The following is a 25324-nucleotide window of genomic DNA, read 5'->3' as shown; positions in this document are numbered from 1 at the left end:
AGCGTCATAAAGTCCCCAACGGATCATAAGATATCACGTAGAATAACTCTTTACTTAGTATTAGAGTTGGATTCAGATATTACTCGAACTTGAAAAATACTCGAGATAAGTAAAGACGGTTTTTTTTTGTAAATGACTTAAATTCGTCCAAAATATCTTTTGAAAAACTCGACAACGTTTGAGCTCGAACCATGGAAACTCGAAATATTTATATGAATTTCGAGTAACTAGTCATTGGTTTTTGATATCAAGGAATATGTAGTTATTCCTCGATATCGAAAATTATTCCTGGGAAAAACAAATTCATAAATAACTATTCAAAATAAAGGAGTCAGATAATACAAAAATTACAAATACTTTTTATGTAACTATTTATAGAAAAGGATAAAATGGTGGCATAACCTACAAATTATAACAATTATACAGGTTATTACTAAAGAAGGGATGTGCAAAAAGAAAAAAAACTATGCATAGTGATTAAAAAAGGAAAACCAGTTGATGAATGGCACTTTTTCTTTTTGTTCATTATTTAATTGGTCGTGGGAGTAGTAGCATCTCCCTCTGAAAGAAGAATTATCTCCTATCTTTGGGGTAAATTGAGTTAAAAAGGAATTGTAAAATAAATATTTATGTATATAATCATAACAATTTCGCGGCACTAATGCAATTTTATAAGGAAGAAGGTACTCCTCGTTCTATCAGTAATTCATTTGCTCCCCCTGAATCATATAATAGGCAACTGGTATTAACAAGGGTCTTTATTCAGTAGTACCATATATATCGCTCCTGCATTCTCCTTGTGTCTTACAAGAATCCCATATCTAGTTCTAAGGCCTGCCACACTCTTAGAATTTATAACTACGCAGGCCAAGGACCACGGAGTAGTTTTATGTTACAAACATAATTAAAATTTCATTTCCTTCGGAGTTATTTCTTGATACCAAACTCAAACCTGGTTTTAGAAACTCGAAGTTACTCGAATATAACACGACTCGAATAATTAAAATCTTGAAATCGAACGAACTCGATAATTTTAATTTAGAAACTCAAAGTTTAATAAGAGTATCATTGCGTTACTCGAATTCAACACGACTTGAATAATTAAAATCTTGATCTTTGGTAATTAAGGATGAAAGTAAAAGGGTGCATCGTAGTCGTAGGTTCTTGGAAATACCTACATTCGATTCTATTGAGAAATAGGTATGTACTAACAATAGACAAATTGGAAAACACTCATTTTAGAGGTCATACTTATGATAGAATTTTGTATCAAATTATTTGTTTTTTGGGGGGATGAGCTTGAATTTGATGGTAAAATCAGTGTAAAAATAAGGAAAAGCAATGTTTTTCAATATTTTTACGTTTCAATAAACATATCTTTGGGGCCCGACTTGCACAAAATTTTGACAAAAAAATATTTTTTATTTCTTCACGAGTTCTATATTCCAAGGGGAAAAATGTATTTACGTTAGTTACTTCCTTCAATTTTAATTTAACCATGCAAATTTTATGTAAATCTAAAATAAAAACATTAAAAATCATTGATTTTCCTTAGTCTTACATTAATTATATCATCAAATTCAAACTCTTCACAAAATATACAACTTGATGCCAAAATCATACTTCTATCATAAGTATTACCTCTAAAACCAGTTATTGAAGATTTTAAATATGTGAGAGCCACCTAGTGGTTAAGATTTTAAAAAGGGTCCTATCCCACTAATTGGTTGGCCTATTTTAATTTTTTTTTTTTTTTGAAATTTTAGTTTAACTCCATGCATGCCATTTTTAAATATTTTTTCACATTATTCAACCATGGGTATATTGCATTTATTAAAATATAAATGAAAGACACATAGATATTATCTCTGGTACTTAGTCTGTCCATGGAACTTAGAAATGCGTTTTATTTTATTTAACAAATGATATAATTTGTTTATTTGAAGAAAAAAATAACCAAATTAATTTCTGCTTTAAAGCACAAACTATCTCTATGAAAGACTTAACTCAAACATACATATAGAGCCCAACATCAACTCCATTGGGTTGGAAAACCACAATGACTACTACTAAGAATGATGTTTTAAATAAAAGTCCAAACATCTTTACTCATTTTGTAAATACCATTAAAATTATTCTTTAGCAATTAACGATATTTTGTATGCACATATGTCGTTTTTTTAGGGGTTCCGTCATTGTGAGGGATTTATGAACATGTGCATTCCCTCATGATGGAGAAAAATCAAGTATTTGCATTAGAATGTACATCCAGAGGTTTGGAAATACGTACCTATAAAAATCTACATATGTCTACACTTCTCATAGCTAATCAAATATTACTTCAAGCGTCATTAAGATATTTTTAATGGCCTTTGAGGCAGGAGTCATTGAATTTATCTAAATATCTCTATATATTCATACGTGTTTATACTTTATTTAGAGGAAGTGTCTAATTTCTATAGACATTAATAAATGTTTATTTATGGCTTAGCTTGGTTTGAGTTGAATGTGATTTTTAATAAATCCAACAATATTTAGATTAGTTGACATTCCTTAAATATATTTTATGACACAAAATCAACGGTTATGGCTTAATTAATGTGTAACCCATTAGCAAATATGTTTTTTGAACCATACTTTGCTTATATTAAAATTCAAATATATTTACATAAATAGATTATTATACCGACATATTATAGACATAAGTGGGAAAAAGACTGAAAGCCATTTCGAGTCTCAATTCTTTGCTCAAAAGTCATAGTCCTTGAATATTTTTAAAGAGTCAAGTTACAGTCCTGATATTTATTTTGATCTCGTTCAGATAGAGATGGGATGGGTCTTAAATCTGGATCCGAAGTACTCAGGTACGGTATAAGTAAATTTTTAACATCCAAAAAGATCTGAGACCCGAGCAGAGTTCAATCAATTTCTTCACACTACTCATATTTTCAGACAGGGAGAATTATCCTTAGGAGAATAAGGACAGAAAAGGGCTGATTTATGGCGATATAATTCCGAATTTGCTGCACCTTGCTCGCATTTAAAATCGCCAAAACTAATTTGTGGGTACAACATAGTGAGTACAATGCTCCTGGAACGTCTCTCTTGATCCTTCCTTGCAGACCATTGATGTTAGATGACAGGCTATTAGTAGTGGCATAAGTTCGGCCACCAATATCTTCCTTTTTCAGACAAGTGCATTGAGTCTCTGATATGTAATTTTTTCCTCTTATCTTAGTATTTATTAATTATGCCCATAATTTGTTCAGTGTGTTTATTTACTACTTTTAGACTTGGACCTTCCTATTTGTGCACCTCTCAGTTGCATCGTTAACATTGATTGGTTGGATAGGAATTACTTCTTGTTAAGTTGTGAACAATTATCAACTATTATTGAATTATAATTCAATACTTTGAAGAATTGACGAACTACCAAGTGATTTTGAGTCTTCTTTCTGTTTCTTCTACGAGGATAGTTTGTGAGTTTCAATATAGGCAATGACGTGTTATATGTTATAATTTAAAAAAATCCTGAAAAAATCTTAAACTTGTTCTAATAGTAATGACTTTGAGTTAGTCATTTTTTCGGCAACAGTAATCAAACCATGAGTCTTTGATTGTTAGATCAATTTGAGTTCCAATTTTTCAAAATAAGTCCAAGTCCCTACCTATACTAATAAGTAAAAATCAGAGTTTATCAGAGATGATGACATGAACTTGAAATTAGAGCTCAAAATCAGCAAAGACTACATACTTTACTGGCCTTGAGACCATTTTAGAACATATATTCTTACAGTCATTTCAAGTTGTTATACTATATCTCAAATACTCAATAAAGTACTTTTTAAATATGATAAATAAAATATGATACTTAAAATTTAGGGTTGGTTGTAGCTATTACTTTTGATTCATTAGACAGAACAAATTTATATTATGCTTAAACCAACAAAGAAATGGACTTGAGAGGAGCTAAAAATATAGTTAAAGACTTGGACTCGAGTTGGGATACTAAAAGTTTGTATTTAACTTGGGTTGAAAATATAGATACTTTATCAATAATTTACATATGTGGTGTGTCAACATAAAAACAATCTTGAACCAAAGTCAAGAAAAAGAGAAAACCTCAATTTATAAATATCAATTCATATATACATACAGTCCAACATTTCAAAGACTTATTTGAGTCACTTATAAGATTTGTATTCAAAATTGTAGTATATTTTAAGATACCCAAGAATTTTAGCTACACTTCAGAATCTTTATTTGGTTTAAGAGACTTATATTGGGCCGTATGGCCTTTTAAATAAAATATTTTGATTTCTTATTCTTTTATTGTGATGATCAATTTTAGCTACCTCAATTTGCGACACACCTAAATGGTTAATAAGAGCAATTTGTTGTAAGAGAAATTGACGATAATTAATCTAAGAGTACAAATATAATCCACTCTCAATTTTGAGAAAAATCATTCTAGCCTCTTTTTTTTTTGACGGGCCATAAATATGCTTAAAAATTCGTTCTACTTATTTGGTGCATTCTATAGTGTGTATATTTAAATAGATACATGATTAAACAGGGAGTATGCACAATGTACGCAACCAGTAAAAAGATGTGTCTGTGATAAAGTCATTTATGGAAAAACAATGGTTGTTTTACAATCCATTAAATGACCTTATTTGTAATACTATAGGTATTAAAATCCAAAAAATGAATTGTAAAAGGTTTTAAAATTGCTTTAATCATGAAGATAATTTTGGTAATAGGACATGATCAAACAAAAAAAAAGAAGTATTTTTTGGAAGCTATTGTAATAAACCAATAAGTAAACAACCTACTCAAAAACAATAATGAACGAAAGGTGGTGCCCCAACCATTGGATATCCAAACTAATTTTAATAAGTAAACAACGCTCATGCCCCATTTTCAATAACATGAACAATTCAAAAGAGGAGTATTTTAACCTATTCAAGATTTAGATACATCCGTGTAAATCGATTTATTGGAACTGTGAATCTTTGCAATTCCAATTTTTCATGCAAAAAAAAAGTTTATTTATTCATTGTCAGTTATTGCATAAGCATTATCAGGTTCTGAAAACGGGGTGTGGTGGTATATTCCATATTTAAATATTTGGTTTCCTGATATGTGTTCATATTGTTGTAATTTTGGAACTTATATTATATTGATATGATAATTAATCTAGGGGAATATATTTATTCAAATGTATGTACTTTTACCATTAAGGGCAGCTTGATATTGATTTTGATTTTATTCAGTTAAATATTTAAATAAATTTAAAAAATATATACTCTTATTTACAAGATGAAAAAAAAAATAAGAGTAATCCAGAAAAACATGACTAGCTAGTTTATTTTTGAAATTATGCCATTTAAAATTCGTACATATAATTTCAATTTAATTTTCTGTAACATATAAAAATGCCATTCAAAATGGCATCAACATGCCTTCACATTTACCGTAAGACGATGACGGTAGTACGGACAACTTCATGATCAATTTGGTTCCATGCCTTGGCCAGCGAAGCCTTTAGGCTCTCAAAATTCTAATGAGGCTTTGCACATGCCTTTGTCTCAAGAAATGACCACAAAAATTAGTTCTTAGGATTTAAATCCGGGGAGTTTGGGCAAAAAGTTTGAAAAATTCAATGTGAGCCAGTTCTGCTTGATAGTGGAGTCGTGTGAGAAGAATCCATCTTGCTAGAATGTCCAAGGCTTGTTCCCAAACTCTTACTCGCCCAGAACTTCACACGAGCCTCAAGAACGTCCTCCAGGTAGCTCTTGTCATTTACTTTTACACCAGAAGGAATAACAAAGAACTGTATCCTTCCCCTTTTTCAAATACCTGTTCAAACTAAGATCACGCAGAGCTTTGTGATCTGTAAACACGTTATGCATCACTTTTCCAATCCTTGCTCCATACACTGTCATTCTGGCCGTTGAAGGATTCTTCTTGTCTGTTAAGACAAGGCTTGATAGTGTCCCCATTTTATTTTTTTTATCTCATCGCGATCTAGATTCAATCTTTTTTTTATTGTGGCCACAGAATAAACATTTGCTGGAACTATTTTACGTAATGAAAAACTATTAGGTCCTACTTCAAAAGGTTCTACCCCTTCTGTGGTCCTTAGTCGAGGTTCAGATGGATCCCTTGTCATTCCTTCTTATCTTCTCCTTATACCTTTGGCGTCCATTTTGATCAAATTTGAAATGTAACAAATATTTCTATATATAAATTTCTTAATTATTTCCATAATTAAGGGAAGATAAGTAAAAAAATACAGGGCGTTAATACACTAAATTTACATTTTTATTTCTATATCTAGTGTCGATTTGTCTAAATACATATTATCCTATTAATAGTGCTCTAAACTTTGATTGGTTAAACTTAAATTAACTGTCCATCATCCTCCATTACTTTCCAGGTGTACTTGGAAACCGTTAGTTTTAATTCATATTTAAATGTGTAAAGTTTTCTATTTTCAAGCGTATTTTGCTCCTCTTTCAACGGAAATTACCGATTTATCTTCTTTATTCTATATCTAGAATTATAGCAGTTATTAACTGCTATTTAATACTAGTGGCAGTGATTTTAGGAAAAAATGGCATATGAAAAATTGGCAAGATAAGAAATGGCAGGAAAAACATGGAAAAGTGTCTTATAGGAAAAAATGCCATGATTCTTTTAAACTGAGTTAATACAAATCACCAACAATAATATATGTACATATATTAAGATAAAAGAAAAATAGACAAGCAAGACAGTAATTCGAATGGAAGAAGTGGTAGTCACTTAATTTTCCCTTATCAATAATAATAACCATTGGACATATTGCATTATTCAAATTGAATAAGACTCATGGATTGATGGACAAGTATTAGAAAAATATATAGAGAAATATAAAGCACCTGAAATTTTTGAGGGCTGGAATCTCCGTCCTTCTATTCCTCAAGGATTTCACTTATTTTGGGCGGGTCCATGGAAGGAGTCCACTCTACTTCCTTATGAAGCTGAGTAGTTTTCCTCGGATGAATTTTAATCCCGTCATCCCTCGTGGAAAACCTCTTGAGAGGGATAATCAAGTTAAAAGTATCTTCCTTGGATTCCCTCGATCTTCTTTTAGGCCTAACTAATGGAGAAGTCCTCTTCTTCCTATCTTAATGATTGAAGAATGATCTTAGGCCTTAGCAATTGTCAAATTAAAAGCAGATTTAAATTTCTAAAATTTGTTTCTCTTATAATTATTCAATTTTTTGAATGTGTTGTTTTTATATATTTTAGTTTAATCACTTGATATTATTGTAGTACCTACATTTAAGCAATTGTAATTAACATATCGTATTTTATATTTAACATCCAGAGCTTTATATCCGAATCTCAAAGTGAATGGATCCCGTCATAGTTTCAACCCTTGAATATACATATTCATTGTCATTTATAAATGAATAAATTCCTACCCTTGGAAGGAATCCACTTTACTTTAGCTTGGCTTCTTAAGATAAATTTTCATCCCATCATCATCATCCCCCTATATATCTCAGCAATTGATCATCTCTTATTGAGGATAAAGAATCTTGAATCTCTTCTTTTGTTCTAATTCTTAGAGAACATGGATGTATTTCTCTCCTTAATGAATGAAGATCGATTTAAGCAAATAAAAATCATAACTAAGTTAATAATTAGCCATATCCAGTTTCTTATTTGGGTAATATTTAAGTATATTTAAAATATTTGTCCTTGGAAGAGGGGGAATAACATTGAGCAAATCAACATGTACTTTTTTATCACAAGTTAATAGATTTAACATTTATATATTAGTAAATCCTCTTTAGCATTTATATTTTGATTTAATTGCTATATAAAGACAAGAATATCTTTGATAAACTAATAGTTACACAAAATATTATTTTGAAAAAGTACAGATATTTTAATATATTTTTACTATACAGTATACATCTTCCAAAATAGAATAGCAGTGTTTGAAAGAGGGGGAAAAATGGCTTGACATTGACTAAATCAATATGATTTTTTTATGACTGGCTTTTGACTATCCTAGATATACAGCATTGATGATCCAAGTTCCTTGAGTGACTACGTAATGCAGTCTGGTTCGTTCTCTTTGAACTGGAAGGAAGGTTTATGAAGAGATGAAGACCATCTCTCTTTTCCAATTTCAGATTGTTCAAGCTGTTTCCAACGACTCGACTCGACCTCGGAGTGGTTTGTCGCACTAGAGCCATCTACTTCTTCTTCTGACACGTCCTGGGTCATAACGAAGTGGAAATCATTCCTCTTGCTTAATATTATGCTAATGCTTGTTTGTCAATCCATGAGTAACGGGATAATAAAGTGATTAGGACTTCTTCCATTCAAACCACTGTCGTGTTTCTTTATTTTTCTTTAATCTTAATATATATTATATGTGTGATAGGTAACAGTTTAAAAGAATCTTACAATTTTCCCAATTAGATAATTTTCCTTTATTTCCTTCTCAATTTTTTCCTTGCAATTTATTTCCTGACACCGCAGTAGTACCTGATATTCCCTTGAGAAATTACGCATCAACTAACAGACAAATTCTGCAATATTTTTTTTGCATAAAAACAAATATTTCGCTCAATTCATTCAAATTATATACACTCACCAAATACTCAAATTGTATCGGAAAATTGTCCTTTAGAAAATTGCCCGGTGAAGATTGCCCTCGAGAAAATTCACATAGAGGAACATTGCCCAGGGGAAAAAATTAAAAATGATTCTAAGAAATTAATTGTATTATTTTAAGTAGGAATTTATAAAATATAGATATTTGTATTAACAAAATTATAATTATTACAATTTTATTTTTATTTACCATTTACTCCTAGGATAAGATAAATTATTTCAAACATACGTAGAATCCATAAGAAAAATATTAAATGTCGTAAAAACACAGAGAAAATGAGGGGTTCCTTGGATATATTGGCGGTGGTTTTGTAGAATCCAGGGGTACCCCAAATAGCCCATGAAACCCGAGGGATCAAACTATTTTTTGCTATTAGAGGATATATTGGATTAATTGGCGGTAGTTTTTAGGAATCTGAGGGCAGAGGGTATTCAATCCTAATTTAAGAGGGTCTAAGCTAAATCCTCTCTTATCAATACTCTTGATCCATTTCTTAGAAGATTGAATTGAATTTAAAAAATTGCAAGATAATTGTGTTGCAATAGTATTACTCATACTTTGAGGTACTCCCTGGGGGATGGAACAAACAAATATGTCTAGATATTTGTCATAAATAGTATTAAGCGAATTTATTATGTGTTACTATTCAATATATGAAGTTCGAGCAAAATATGGGCAATTTTCCAACCTTACAATTTTACTCTATGGTAATTTTCTAAAGGGCAATCTTCCACAGCCAATTATCCCCAGGGCAGGTTTCCTAGTACCCTCATGGTCACATAATGAAATGCCCTGATTTCCATAATGGCGCATTTTTTTAGATTAAAATAAGCATGAGTGGATAGTGTTATAAATACCCACGAATGTACATACATCCAGACAATCCTTGCTTTATTCATATAGCGATTATTCTTTCCAGTGCAGTTTTTGTAAAAAAAAAATAATGATTAATTATTGCATTTTAAATGGCATTGGGTATTGAAATTAAATAAAGATAACACAAAAAAGGAAATAATGACTGCAAAACCTAATTTTATTAATAATTTTTGATACGCTCATCCAATTTTGCATTCCCCCCATACTTACTATAAAAGTTAAAGACTATAGCTGAATTATGTTTACAGATGTTTCAAAAACTCAGGAAAGTATTCCCGTTAGAAGTTGTAGGAAAAGTCACGGAGGGTTAAGCTATACACCATTTTTGGCTTTTATACACAGGTGGGGACTTGGACTCGAGACTTGTGACTCTACTACATCACACAATTAAAGACTCACGACTTGACTTCGAAGCGAGTCATTTTAATTTTTTCACTCAACACATATTTTTCGGTGGATTTACTTGAAAATCGGCTTGAATTGTACATATTAATGTTGAGAAAGAGCTTATTTGATTTATCCGCCTCAATCATTAATCACGGCATGAATCTGGGCCTGTTCTTTAGGCCCAGATCAACGAGATTGTTCCTTTGCAAGTTGGTCATTTTCTATCAGATGGAGGCAATCAGAGAGTCCTTGAGGGTATGAAAAGTTCAATTGTTTTAGATTTAACGTATCCCCTGACAAAATAATATATCACATTGAGATCATGACTGCTGGGGGCCATATTTCCTTCCCAATGGAGGCATAGCAGCGCTCACACAGCCACTTCAGCCACCTTTTAATGGCATGAAAAGGTGGTGAGTCTTGTTACCGGTCTGGATTGGGACAACAGGTCACATTTGAGACCTCACGATTAGAAATCTCTATTTTGTTGAAGACATAAATCATGGCACAGTTCCTCTCCTGTAAAGTCGATCTTCTTTATATCTGGAGTAGATTTTGCTATGATGCCCATAATTTCACTAAAATTTGTTGATGCAACAAATTTTCTGTTGGCCAAAAAGAAACGCCAACACTCAGCTGGATCATAACAAAATCGTCGGTGCTTGCCTTCACCAATTTGATCTTATCGCCTTGCACACTTTTAGGTTGCTCACTTTTTGTAGTAAAGGTTGATATATATGCAAATACGTACTTAAAAAATACAATGTGAATAAAATACATAAACTTGGTTGTATTATTATTCATGTCTGCAAACATACTTTAATTGCCCCAAGTCATATATATGGATTTTTTTCCTTTGAATAAACTGTCTCACTACTTACTCTGCAGGCAAATGGAAAATAAAACTTAATTAATTGTCTTTTAATGCATTTACTTGGAGACGAAAACATTCTATTTTTATTTTTAATGAGGAAAACCTTAACAAATTACTATAAATATCTTACTACGTGCATTGAAGAAAGAGCATAGTTGCAATGAGGACGGTTAATTCGTGCAAAAAATCAGAGGTAGTGATGCAATTTTTCCAACTAAATGATCACGTAGAAGCGTATCTATTATTTAACAAGCATGCAGTGTATTCAATCCATTTAAGCTTAAAAATAAGTGTGGAGTAAGTCTTTCATTATCACTACTTAATAAACGACCATTAAATCTATCCATTTTTGAATCATTATATATTAATTACAAAAAATATTATTTATCATAGGCATAGAGATAGGATGGGCCTTGGACCCGGTTATGATATAAGTATACTTGTATTATCTGTAAAGATTAGAGACCTGAACTTTTGCGGATCATAATAAACATCCAAGAGATTTTCTGGATTTTAAATAGCAATAATTTAATACTTAATCCTATTTTTTTAAAAACAATATATTATCTATAGCTAATGTAGCATCTCTATTTATTTTGATTAGTGCTTGGAGGCACATCTATATTAACTAAACAGTTGCGTGGATATTTCACACAGTGGTACTTCACTAACACAAAAATGTATACATTATTCGGTTGTCAGCTGTTTATGTTTTACTTCTTTTCCTCAAATCAGTCTTGGTGGATTAGTTAAATACGAATTAGTTCGCAGAAGACTTTGAACGTTATCAACTATTATTGTAGAATAATTCCATAGTAGGAAAAATTGGTAAACGACCACCTGATTTTGGACCTTTTTTGTGTTTATTTTTGGAGGAGAGGTTGCAACGTTATTATAGAAATACTTAGTTATGTAACCCTTTCATATTTTTCCCTGGACTACTTTTTTGGAATTGTTAATCTGAAGAAGGAATGTTCTTTTCCTCAACTTTTGTTATTCTTATTTAACTTCTGAGTAATGGACTTCCTTTCCTGCTACATTCGATGATATTCAAAACCTGATTGAACATTTGTGTGTGCAAATAAAAGACAGAGAGTAGTCTTGAGAATTTCTTGTGGAGCTATAATTGTAAGTCTTTGTTGGACTCAGAGTAGAATTGAGATTGACATCGGAGTAATTCTTGCCCTATGTCCTTGTTTATTTCCTTCTCCCCCTCCTCCATCGTCACAACTGATTGCGACTGATCTAATAAAACGTCTTGAACAGGAACACGGCACTCCTGCACAAAAATTCTTCAAATTATAAGGCTTACAATGTTGATTTTCGGTTTCTCTTATTTAACATGCCCAGAATACACACGCCTTTCATCACTAGCAATAATTCTAATAATTATGTTCTAATAGTAATATCATTGGGTTATTCATTATTTCATCATCAGCAATCAGTAAAAATGAAACCACAATCCTTACTTTATTTATTTGTATCCCAACAAAAATCGATATTAGTATCCGTCTACTTTTGGTTTCAGATCTTATTCCGAATGTTCAGATGCATGAAATTTATTTACCTTTAAAGATACGAGCCGACCCAGATCCGTTCTATCTTTACAAAGGCATACTATTAAGAAGATAAGCATGTCTGCTTTCATTAAACTACATTTTTCAATATTTGAAGCTCTCAAATTAATTGCTCATTAAAAATATATATATATATACACTTTTATTAATGCAGATGGTAAATGGTATCTATGGTACAGATAAAAATGGATATATACATAGACCGACCCTACTTATTAGTTAGGTTTGAGTATCTAAAATAAAGGGATGCATATATTGATGAATTGTGCACAAAAAAAAAGTTATTTAGTCATTATATGTAGTTGAATCTATTTGAGTACATATATACATATATTTGGTTCTACAAAAGTGGTTCTAGACTTATTACATATTATATATAATGTATGTGAATGGCACGAATAGTTCACATAAGCCTTGATGGATGATTCTTCCGTATTCAAAAAGACCATGAACTTGCTCACCCTGTCAATTTCATCATCATCAAATAACAATTTACTTGTTCTCTGTTGAAACAAAAGATTGGACTGTAATCCAGTATCTACAGGAATGTATATATTGAAATATATACATGAATAGAGGTGAATAAAATATATCCAAGAAAGTAAGAGCGGCTTTTTGTACTTTGGCAATCTAAACAAAGTTCAGTTTTTTTAATTTTCCAAAGCTGTTATCCTTGTTATTTTGTTTTTAAAGACAGAACATCTAAGCATGAAGTAACACATTGGATGGGCTTAACACATAAATTTTGCTATTTTTTAAATTTACCTCATTTTCAGTGTGTTCCAACCTTCAAAAACTGCTGTCAAAATTTCCTGACAATCTGTTACTTAGTTTGTCAGTTATTATACTAATTTTGACGACACTACTATTGTTATTTCTAAAACAATGGATCAAAAACAATCTCTAATTTTTTAATTTTACACTGTTTCTTGATTGAAAAAAATACCATTCAAGCTAAGCAAAAAATATATATAATAATAATTAAAAGAAATAAACAATTTTCAACGTAAAAAAAAAAGATGTTTTTTGTTAAGCTAGGAAATTTTTTAGACCATATGTTAATAACTAGTGCGTGTGCTCATGGAATTCATAAAGTAATACTGAGGGTTTGTTGTGGAGTGATAAGGGTAAGACCATGTTGATACTTGGGGCATAATTGAGGATTGACATCGGAGTAACTCCATTCTATATGCCCTTGCCATATACGAAGTGGGATTTGTTGTTTATTTTCCTCCTCTCACAGCTCCCTGTAGCTGATCTAATAAAATGTAATGAGAGCTGAGCTACTCTCCTACCAAATATTCTTCGAATTGTCAGGATTAACACGCTTATTTCTTATTTTTTTATATCTCCCTCCATGTGTCTCTCCTCAATCCCTGACCTCAACCCCCTCATCCAAATTTGAATTCGCTCCAAGCTACCGTAATGAGACCCTTGTACGCTATGTATATAGCCTCGATTGCCAAAACCTGCCAATCTGCTCAGTGGCGAGTAGGCTGTTATTGTTTGTAAAGGAGGACATATAAAATAAAAAATATATCTAAATATAGTATTTAAATATATAACAAATTGTTTTTGAGTTTTCTTTTCTTGATTCCATAGAAAATCACTTTTTTGGAAATTTAATCATGATTTTGCAAGTCTAGGTCCCTACTCTGTATATCCAGACTCAACTTTAAGAAAAAATCATTCTAGCGGATTTTTTACATTTTTTTAAGTTCCTTATACATGGAGTTACAACATACCAGATTGTCTCCTAGTATAAACTCTTCTTATGGAAAAAAAAAAACCCTACAGAAAATGAAGCATCAATCATCTTACAAACACTTCTTTCAAATACAATTAACCTTCCAATTTATATCCTTCTTTTGTCTTCCTTCAAAAACCATTCATGGCACCAATGTAATTATTCCGGTAATAATAATGTTTCTTCCTCCAACTGACTGACTGACTGACAGTTGATTATTATATCTACATCTTCCCTATTTTTTATTTCATTTAAATGCAAATGCGACTACGATGCTGATTAATAGAATAACCAATGAAACTGCCAAAAAATATTCATATGAATAAATGATTTAATCAATACACATTTATGTTTAAAGTATTTTATTGCTCCCAGAGTTATGTTGATGTTTTAAGTCAATCGCTTAAATGCATTGTTATGACTGCCTTTCTCATAGTGAAGGGTTATAACATCTACATATCTACGTAGAAAAGATGTATAAGTCAATACGAAAAAATGCATTTAATGTGTACATATGTAGGCTGAAAAATATGGAGATAGGTAATCATTTGACTCATCATGTTTCAGAGTGCAGTGGATGGGTGTTTACGTTGCAAAGTTACATACATGACCTAAGATTGACATTTTCGGACTCTAATATAAAGATAGCACGGGTCTTGTATCCAGATCTGGTGTAACTGTGTACGACATAAATGTATTAACGGGAAAGATCCGAGACCCGAACCTGCTTCGCATACTATAACTTTTATACATCATAAAAAATATTTTTCACATCTTAAAAAGCGTATAGTATTGCTTATTACCTAATCCTGTTAAATAAAAAATAAGGATGTTTTCTATATCGAAATTAGAATTTTTATTTAAACTGATTAGTGTTTGTAGCCACATCTACATTAACAGTTGCATCCCGTAGTTATTCGAGACGGTTGTGCAAATTCGTTGTTATTAAGTAGTGAATAATTATCAACTATTATTGAAGAACAATTCCATAGTTGGAAGGATTGGTTACAACTGATTTTGGAACTTTTTTCTGTTTCTTTTTGGGTGAAAGGTTGTGAGATACAATAAAAGATATGGCAAGTCTACTGTTCAATGTTGTTATAACATTCATTCTAATATTTACCAATAATTATGTTCTAATAGTAAAAACATTGAATTATTCATTGTCTCGGCATAAGTTAAAATGTAACTTTAATCTGGATTTGATTTTATTATGGTCCGAACTTTGTGTAAAATTCTTATAAAATTTGAGACAAGCATCCATATAATTTTGGTTCTGTATCTGGATCCAAACGTTTTGGTAGCCATGATTTACTGGAATATTTATGTCTATAGATTTGAACCGACCCAGATAGAAGAAAATATGGATCAGTCCTATCTTTACTCTGATATGAGGGGACCTTTAAAAAAATAGTGGGTCTTTTCAATTTTTTCCAATAATAATAAAGGTCCTTTTTGATACATTACTTTCAATCAAAAGCCATTTGTGAGATGGTGATGTTTTGTTTTTAATAGCCTTTTTGGATCCATCCTGTGCTAGCTGTGCTTTGGCCTCAAGGCTCCTATTTTGAAATAAACAAAGATGAAGTGTATTTTCCTGTCAGCTAATCTCATTAATTTTCATAAGTTGACTCATGTATGATTCATGACAGTTGCAAGACTATTAGAACAAGATTAAGGAACAGGAAAATCGTAGGGCAAATACAGACGATGTATTAGGTACATTAAGTAAATCCCTCTCTTTCACTTTTGTGTGACGTCATTGCCCGAATTTGTTTGAATAAATGTAAAACATCAAAAATTACGAATGTAGTCATTTTTAAATTTGTTTATTCTATTGATTAAATTTTAGTACAAACTGAAAATTGTTGCTAATTAATCTTGATAAACTAACATTGAACAGGTGATTACGTATTATGAACTAAAAAATATTTTTTAGGGATATGATTTCGATTTTTATATATATTTATATCAATCAAGGGCCTTCGTTTAGAATTTTTGTAATTTCAAAATCAGTCATTGGTAAGATTATCAATTCAATGTATATATTCATTAATAACTTAAAATGATAATGAACAGTTGAAATCACGAAAAATGTATGTTTAGAGGGTATAAAAAGCTAGTCGTGCCTGTCATCCGCTCCTAGAGTGCTTTTAAAGATATTGAAGCCGGTGATGTCTTTTTTGAGAGGGGAAGTCTAGATTTCATGCTGTATCTATTTAGAGGATCTTGTGTTCAATGGAAGTTCCTTGTTGAAACGAGATCATCAACTTGTCTTAATGGTCACATATTGTCCTTCTTGGGGGTTTAAGTTAACTGTGATAGGAGTACGTTTATCTCCCTTCATGATCTTTATTGCATCTGGGTCTACAATGGGATACTGCTTCCTTGATGGGAGTGCATCAAAAGTTTGCTAAACTGTGTTGATATTAGTTTAATGACGGGTTTTTTTAGAAAGTAATATTTATATCTATTTAAAAAGTCATTTTCTGTAAGAAAAAGATTTTATTTTTTCAAAAAGCCTTTTCATATCATTTTTATTTAACGACACAACCAAAATAATCAAAAATCCATTGTAAAGTTCTATATTTCCGACTTTGATACTCCATGAGGAGTGCATACAGATTCAATACATGGAGTGTTGAGCAAAAGCAAGATACATTTTTTGAAGCCAAAAGTTAGTTGACCACAACAATAAAAAATATAGTTATTATATATTAATCCCTCCAGATCCTGTATAGAATTATTCTGTATTTCTATAAAAACTGAAGAGTTTTATAAATAAAACTATAATTAAATGTAAAATACAGTCAGGATCAGTCATAAAAATATTTGAAGCGCCCTCTATGTTATTAAAGTACCTATTTAGTACTACTACAATTTGTTATTTTTGTCAACTACGACGGTGTAAACTTGGTTGGTAATATGAAGAAGGAATTTTCTATTCCTAAGCTGTTGTTATTATTTAACTCCTGAGTAATGAACTTCTTTTCCTACTACATTTAATTATATTAAATACCTGATGTAAGATTTGTGCATGTTTATATAACATGGAGAGTAACCATAGGATTTGTTTTATCTAGTTATAATTGTTAGTCTTTGTTGGACTCAAAGTAGAATTGGGTATCGACATCAGAGTACTTCTTGCCAATGTCCTTGTTTATTTCCTTTTCTCTCTCCTCGTTTTTCATAGCTGGTTGCAGCTCATGATAATGAAATGTCCAAGCTGCTCTCCTCCAAAACATTCTTCAAATTGTTAGGGTTACCATGTTGATTTTCGCTTTTTTGAACATGTCAATTTTCATCACGAGTCATACTCCCCCCCCCCTCCCCCCGCCTCTCTCCCCGTTGCAACGGTCCTGTTAACATACCATCTCTTTTGACTATATTTTATTACATCACACTTCCATTTGGAATTTCAAATCCACTATTTATTGTTTTTTTCATTTTAAAGAAACTTTTATTTAAGTTTTATAAATGGTTCAAATAGATATTTCGTGACAAAGAAAAAATGACGTAGCCGATAGCATTGAATTGATATTTTTTTTTAGGAAACCAATTATAATAATCAGTTAAGTATCTCTAAACCTCAGTCCCCTTATCTTTTTAAAAGAATCAAAATTACTACTTTTAAGTGGAAACCTCTAATAATATAATGCGTATTTTTTTGTGTATGTGCCTTTCATTAACGGATGTATTTTTATTAAATGTGTTATGACTTTGTTTCAGACGATCGTCTCCAGTGTATAATCATCATTGACTTGATAATTTTCCCTTTATTAATGAATAAATGTAATAATTGTTCCTTTAAAAAATAGAAAAAAGTTACAAACATATAATTAGATTAGAAATAACTATTTGAAAATCCTCAAAAGATGATATCGTTTCTTTCTATACCATTTCTTTAAATATAAGTCCCCTTGTTTATTAACAAACGAAACCACTTTGTATGTCGGTTCATTGTTCTATGTGCTCATATATTATACAACTATAACATGGGTATTGAACAGCAAACAAAGGTTGATACCATGATTCGATTAGACAGAACTCTTAGTTAATTGATATAATCAGTAGTGCACCACCAAACTAATACATGATGTACACGCAATGAAATCCCATCTCCTAAAGGGTGCCATACTTTTTGTACGCAGAATAATTATTTTATCATGAAGAATTGCTATCATTTGATGGATCTTGGAGCCCATGGACTACAAATTACATATTATATAATTATTTTACTTGATACTGAATAGTATGCTTTTAAAGAAAATTATTATATTAAAAAAGATCTTTTTTATTTTTCGTTATTACGGACCTGCACCTTTTTGGTTTAAAAAATTTGAATAAAAGCGCGCCTTAAATTATAATATAGAATGTACATATAAAGATAAGCGAATTAACGGTCCCCCGTTCAGTTTAAGTGTCCCATTTTGTGTTGATCTCAAGAAGGATTCATAGAGTTCATTTACTAGTTACCTAAACATACATACATCAGATACTTCAGATTAAATCGAGAAATATATAATATGTGTTTGTGAGGACTCAAAAACAATGTGGCATCGGATCCCTTTGACATATTTTCAAAGTGAACTATAGTTATGGATAAAAGAACTTTACTTTTGAGTACGTTGCTGCTTATACAGATCTCCAATCAGGGAATAACCGGACGCTATCGACGACGGAAGGACTATTTATCCCCACTCAATCTCGTAGGAACACAAATAGGTTTGTTTGTTTATGCTTTGGAGCATCTTATAGGATTTGGAGGATACAATAAGGTTTTGTTTTTATTCTTTTGTTTGACTCTAATAAAATACGAAGGGTTAAATTTTTTGAATCCCAAGGTAAGACAATTCTATTTATGAATTCCATTGTCTACCTCCTATAATTAATTATAATTATGGAGTTTCTAAAAAACAAACCTATAGATTAATAATATACATTACCTAAAAGTCATATTTATGTATAAATTTGTGTATCTACAGAGCCATATATTACCCATAAAAGGAAACTTAAACAGTTTTCATCTCTTTAAAAGAGATACCTATACAATTGATATGGAGATGATAAAGAAAAATGCCCCACCAAAAAATGATAATACTTATTATTATAAATAATATCTGATGAATACTTTATTGTTATTACGAAAGGCCCTCGACAAGGTGATTCATATCGAATGATGATGTTAGTAGAGTACGATGCCAAAATATTTATATAATAAAACTTGTTGACAAACTTCTATTTTCGTTATTGTAATTCTATAATTATTTATGTATATTCCTTCCATTTGCTACTATAGGATTGATTGATAAGAAATCAATATAGGTATGCATACACCTTAAAATTATGCTTATCACGGGAATTAATTAATTAAGCAATGTATCTATATTCTTACTGTTGGATTAATTGATTAAATGGTTATGTGAAGTAACGTCAGAAATTCAAATTTGTATACAAAATTAACAATCTCCACAGATGAGTGGAGTTAATATGACTTTGTGCATTTTCTTTACACGTGAATAAGTAAGTCAAGATGACATTACGATGCACCGTCTAGCTCTCTATCTACAAAACACTCAGATTTATTGTAAAATATAATAAATATCTTAAAAAATGTTGATATCATACTTTTTAAGAGTGGGTAGTGAGTCATGGAGAAGAATATAAATGTCCATTTGTATGACTGATTGATTTAGGAGAGAAATGCGTTCGAAGTCATCCTTGTAAAAAAAAAAAAATTAATGGATGCAGTTTAGAATATTGATCAACGACCAAAAAGAAAAAACAACCACCCACTCTGATGGACAATCACAAAGAATGCTTTGTAATCCAAAATCGACTTTTCATACCTAAAAAAATAATAGTAATGCTGTACTCGTGAGATTTTCAAGATGGTATTACCTTGTAAATAGTACCTAGACGGATAAAGAGGATTCATGCTAGTATGCAGTGTCCCTAGCTGTATTTATCGGTAGAGGGATCTAAAACGACTCCCACTCAAACACATACCTTCCATAATTATGATCATTAACACAATCCTAAGACCTTAGGGCTCCTCTAATAATAATAATAATATAAATGCTCTTTAGAATGTTGGGTCGTCGCCCACTTTACCATAGTTGAAAAAATACTCAAAATCTACCTATGTTGTAATTTTATTTTAGATAGAGTAGTTTGATTTTTTGTTTTATTTTCTAGATCTCTATAAAAGCTGCTCCGTTGGTGATTCCAAAGGAAGATGCGTATTCTCACTCTCTTGTCTTCATTCAGGAGGAACTCATCTGGGGGTCTGTCGAGAAAATTTTCTCTTTGGTAGCTGCTGCAAATTAAAATTCAATCAGCAAAATCTTATAGAAGAAAATGAAGTTGAGGCTATTTTAAATGAGGAGGACTCATCTCTACTACGTAATGTGAAATCCAGTTGATTTAGATTTTAAATATTATAGTTGTCTAACTTATATCCTCATTTAGCCACTGCGACTTGTGGTATGCGTTTTAATGACTTTACAACTCCAGAAGAAGATCTCACATCACGTCGTTTGTTCAACTCGAGACCACAATCTCGCCTCATCGGAGGAGAACCCGCACTATTTGGAGCATGGCCATGGCAAATATCTCTTCGCATCATTGCTTCTGATGAATCCAGTAATCATCGTTGTGGAGCAGTTCTCATTTCCGAATCCTGGGCTATCACAGCAGCCCATTGTGTCCATTAGTAAGTAACGACAGCGTGGGTTCTGAACTATTTAACTCTAAATGCTTGTAGTTATGAAATGGAGGAAATCCTTCTAAGAATGGGAGATTACAATAGAGTCGAAGAGGATGAACCATTGCCACATATGGATCGCCGTCCGTCAAAGATCATTGAGCACCCCAAATATAATCCAAGAAATTTTGAAAATGATATAGCTCTAATGCATTTCAAAAAGCCAGTTCCCTTCTTACCACATATTCGGTCAATTTGTTTACCAGAACAAGGCGAGGACGTTGTCGGAAAAACAGGCTATGTAACTGGATGGGGAGAGATTTATGAAGGTTAACAGTCTATGCATATTATCGGAAATGACATAGAAATATAAACGACTTCAATATTTACATTACAGAGGGACCAAGGCCAAGGATCCTACACGAAGTGGATATTCCTATTTTCGGCCATAAGAGATGTACGGATCTTTTTACAAAAGCAGATCTAGATGAATTAGTCACTGATGTATTTATATGTGCTGGAGAGGAGGAGGGAGGGAAGGACGCTTGTGAGGTAAACTCAAAGGTGTAATATGTACAATTATTATACGAACTTTTATCTTCTAGGGTGACTCTGGGGGCCCCTTAGTGTTCAAATCCAAAAAAAGAGGTCAATGGGTCCTAGCAGGAATCACAAGTTGGGGACGAGGCTGTGGAGAAAAGTATCAGCCGGGTGTATACACCCGAGTTCCTATTTATGTGGAATGGGTATTAGAGACTATTAAGAATTTCGGAAAGATTCGATGATTTCCAATATGTTTTACATTTTTGAGTTTGGACGAAATATCAGTTCTATTATTATATTAAATTATGAAAATGAAGTGGCAAAAGTATTTGTGTAGTCTCTCATAATAGGAAATTACGAAACTTTATAGGTGTGAAAGTGAACGCAACCTCTTCATTTCTATTCTAGGAGAAAGAGAGAGAGAAAAAAAAGTTAATATTATTTTCTTTGAGAAATACGGAAATTTATGGTTCCATGAATCGATGAGTAATAAACAAGAACTAACTCTTTGTTTTTAAGAAAGAATCGCCTCATTGAATTCTGTAAAGGAAATGAACGAGTGAAATATTATGACCATCCTATTACTCCTCTTTTTTCAAAACGCCTACAAACAAAAATTAATACTACTACTATAGATTAGTAGATGGCGCTTTGTTTCAGTCAAAAAAAAATCATAATGGCGATAATATATTTATTTTTGATCGAGGTGTTCGCATGAAGCACATGGATAAAGAGGGAGAAAAAAAGGAAGGATAATCAAATAAAGGAGAGGAAATTTTCTTCTCCATTTTATTTGTTTGATAGGCGGAAAAATAAAGAGATTTCCTCTCATAAAAGAAAACCGTATAAAATTTCAATAAAAATAATAATATCTTATAATATTATATAAATCAAATATCGAATACAAATCTTTAAAGAAAGATTTGAATTTTTATTTCTTTTTTTATGTATTTAAACACGAATTTATGATGTATGGAAGACTGTTCCCCCTCCAGCTTCCCTTCTCTATCCTTCCTAAGACCAGCTGATGCAATACCACAAAAGAAAGAACTGTTAAATTAGACGTCAGGACTGACAGTTGGAGGTCCGCCTTTTTCTTGAGCTTGTTTTAGGGGGATTCGTCACTGTGATTAAGGGTTTAATTCATTGAGTAGACGTCATTAAGGCTTTAAAAAGTAGTGTGATATTGTTGTAAGGAAATTTGTGCATAATATACCTTTTTAAAGGGATTTCTTTTATCTGGTATGTAACTTAGGGTGATCAACTGTTCTCTTTTAACTGGACATGACATCTTTTTGCACTATGTCCGGAGCCTTTGGTGATTTTTTAGATATAAATTTATGATGCGACCGGTATAATTAGTTGTATGTAGATTGAAAATGAACAAGAATCAGCCCATTATTGGTCAAATTATGAAGTTGTAACTCAGAAACTATTTTTTTGGCATATTTAAGGTTTAAATGATATTTTTTTGGTCAATTAGATTATATTTGCCCTGCATTAATACAATGCTCCATGAGGGAGTTTACAATATATTTTCAGGACTCTTTGAATGAAACGGGGTAACCTCAAATGATGCTACCAAGTTTAAGGAACCACTTATATGCTGAAAATGTGATTTTCTTGCTATTTATTCCCTGTTCAGCTCTACAAATATTCTCAAATCCCAAGCCTATCAATAGGCAAAGGTGGTGCATATACAAATCCGATAAGTCTCCAAAAATATCATGATGTAATTTGTAATGACTGGTCAATAGAGCGTTTTCACGGGCCTAAACAACCAAGTTTTATAACAATCCAACCCCTTTTTAATTAATATTAAGAAAAATAATGAACTACTGGATTTTAAAAGTGGGACCAACAAATAGAAGGACTTAAACCTTACTGTCTGTAAAGATTTTATCGTTCAGTTCCCTTGTTTTATTATTTATATGAACTTAATATGTATTAAAAATATATTATTAAATTATTGTAAAATCTTATTTCCGTTTTGTAGATACAAAGTAAGAATTAAAATGGAAACAAATAAGATATTTTTCCATTACTATCCTACTTTTTTTTTGTACAAATTATACAAATCTAATCATGGGTCTAATCAGGGATTTTCAGCACGTATTTATTCGCTTTAATTCAAGTATCAGTGTTTGTCATTGACATCAAGTAGTATTCAATACAGGTGTAAAGTCTTTTTTTTTATTCATAAAGCCATTTAATGGTATTTCAACAAGATTCATTGGAAATTTGCCCATTTTATTTAATAAAAATATCAACTTTCAGTCTCCAAAATTGCAACTCTGTCAGTTTTGATGCAATTTATGACGTCTGTGAATACGCTCTATAACGGGTTAGATATATTCATCTCATAATAATATCTCCTACCCTAACATCGACACTATCTTTTTTGGATAGCAAATATGGGCAACCTAATGTTACTACATATAACATACATCCATACATAACATGGCCTATTGAATTATTGATTTTGGACGTGAATCCTCTTTGAAGAGTAGGACATATTATATATATTTCTTGGCCAAGTGACACTACCCTTTTCCTCTTCAACCCTCTCTTGATGCGGTGGTCAATTCTACTTTGTACATATTTATGAGAGTTGATTTATTTTTGTTCCTCCCACTAGTAGTATGTGGTGTTTTTTTTTATCTATATAAATGAGACATTGGAACGAAGTCTGTTCCATAGAGTATGAATGTAGGAACGACCCCTTTGTTCATCCCCTTATCCTTACAGAACAGCACATTTAGAACGTTTTCTTCAGAGGAGGTATCAATCAAGACAATCTATTCAAATATAAAGTTGCAATGACTGTAATATTTTGCTGTTGGTAATTGCAGCCTAAATCAAGCATGTTTTTTTTTTGTTTTTTTACACCATCAGCTTGTAATTAAATACTGGACATCCTTGCCTACAAGATTAGGAAGTTTAGCGTCAAAATGGCGTTTCATGTTGTTGGACTTCATCGATTCGACAGATATAATTTTAATGCAATTGTCACATTGTGACTTTTCAATTCCTTCTTCAACTATAAAAGTAAACCCATACTTAAAAAATCCCTCAGTACATTTTATTTTTCTATTACTCGTCCCTCGATTCATTATCATATGCAATCTGAAATTTTACAATTTTTTGTTTTGGTTAGTTGATTATTATAATTAGAGAATGTTAATGTTTATTGGAGAATAAACAACAAGGACTTTGGTATCATATAACAACTTTTTAGAGGGCCTTAGGTGACCCCACATAAATTGTCAGGCGACCTTAGTTTTGGGATTCGTGACCCAAAGGTTGCGAACCACTGCTCTAATGCCCAGTAAAAATGCTCTAGAGAGCAAATTGCATCATGATGAAAAGCGACACCATTTTGGGGGAACATATTTCTAATACATATTGAAATCTGATGAATTAATAATAAAGCAAAATATGTTTGATAGAAAGAAATGATTTAAGTCTTCCTATTCGTCAGTACCATTTTGATCTTTTCACTATTTTCCTAAATATTATTTTTTTTATACAACTTGGTTGTTTACACTCGCAATATGACCGAAATCCTTTCATTTATAGCAACTTTTTTTAAAGGTATTTGTACCCAAAAATTATGTACATTATTTGATATCAAAGAATGAAGCCAGGCATCATAATTGCTAATAATATGATTGAATTACACCCATAAATACTTATTTTGAATCATATCATATCTTGAGTGAGTTTAATCACTGGCTCATATATAATTTTGATAGTATGAACAAATATGTTCAACTACATAAATACTCGGAGTTAAAATGCGTATTCGAATTATGGTTATTCATACATCTTTGGGGTGTGTTTATTTGTTAATTGGCGGCTTATAATTATAGGGTGATCATATTTTGATTTTTTTTTCAATAGAATATATGTGTCAGTATTAAGGGGGGTT

The 25324-nt window shown here is 31.5% G+C and overlaps 1 protein-coding gene across 2 annotated transcripts in view; it reads left to right on the top strand.

Moving 5' to 3' along the window:
- Nucleotides 1-21709, top strand: part of LOC121119098 (mite allergen Der p 3) — a 51605-nt gene extending 29896 nt beyond the window's left edge. Inside the window, exons 1-6 of one of the 2 annotated variants that reach the window (XM_040713719.2) lie at nt 18557-18869; nt 20343-20549; nt 20616-20859; nt 20911-21179; nt 21248-21402; nt 21456-21709. In XM_040713719.2, coding sequence (XP_040569653.1) covers nt 18743-18869; nt 20343-20549; nt 20616-20859; nt 20911-21179; nt 21248-21402; nt 21456-21635 — 1182 coding nt within the window. In that variant the 5' untranslated portion in view covers nt 18557-18742 and the 3' untranslated portion in view covers nt 21636-21709. Of the gene's footprint in view, nt 1-18556; nt 18870-20342; nt 20550-20615; nt 20860-20910; nt 21180-21247; nt 21403-21455 lie in introns of those variants that run through there. The other variant, XM_040713725.2, reaches the window with a different exon arrangement.
- The last annotated feature ends 3615 nt before the right edge of the window (nt 21710-25324 follow it).

The sequence above is a fragment of the Lepeophtheirus salmonis genome, chromosome 1 (genome assembly GCF_016086655.4).
Source record: "Lepeophtheirus salmonis chromosome 1, UVic_Lsal_1.4, whole genome shotgun sequence".
Taxonomy (NCBI): domain Eukaryota; kingdom Metazoa; phylum Arthropoda; class Copepoda; order Siphonostomatoida; family Caligidae; genus Lepeophtheirus; species Lepeophtheirus salmonis.
Note: the sequence above shows the minus strand (reverse complement) of the source record. Positions and strands in the feature narration are given on the sequence as shown.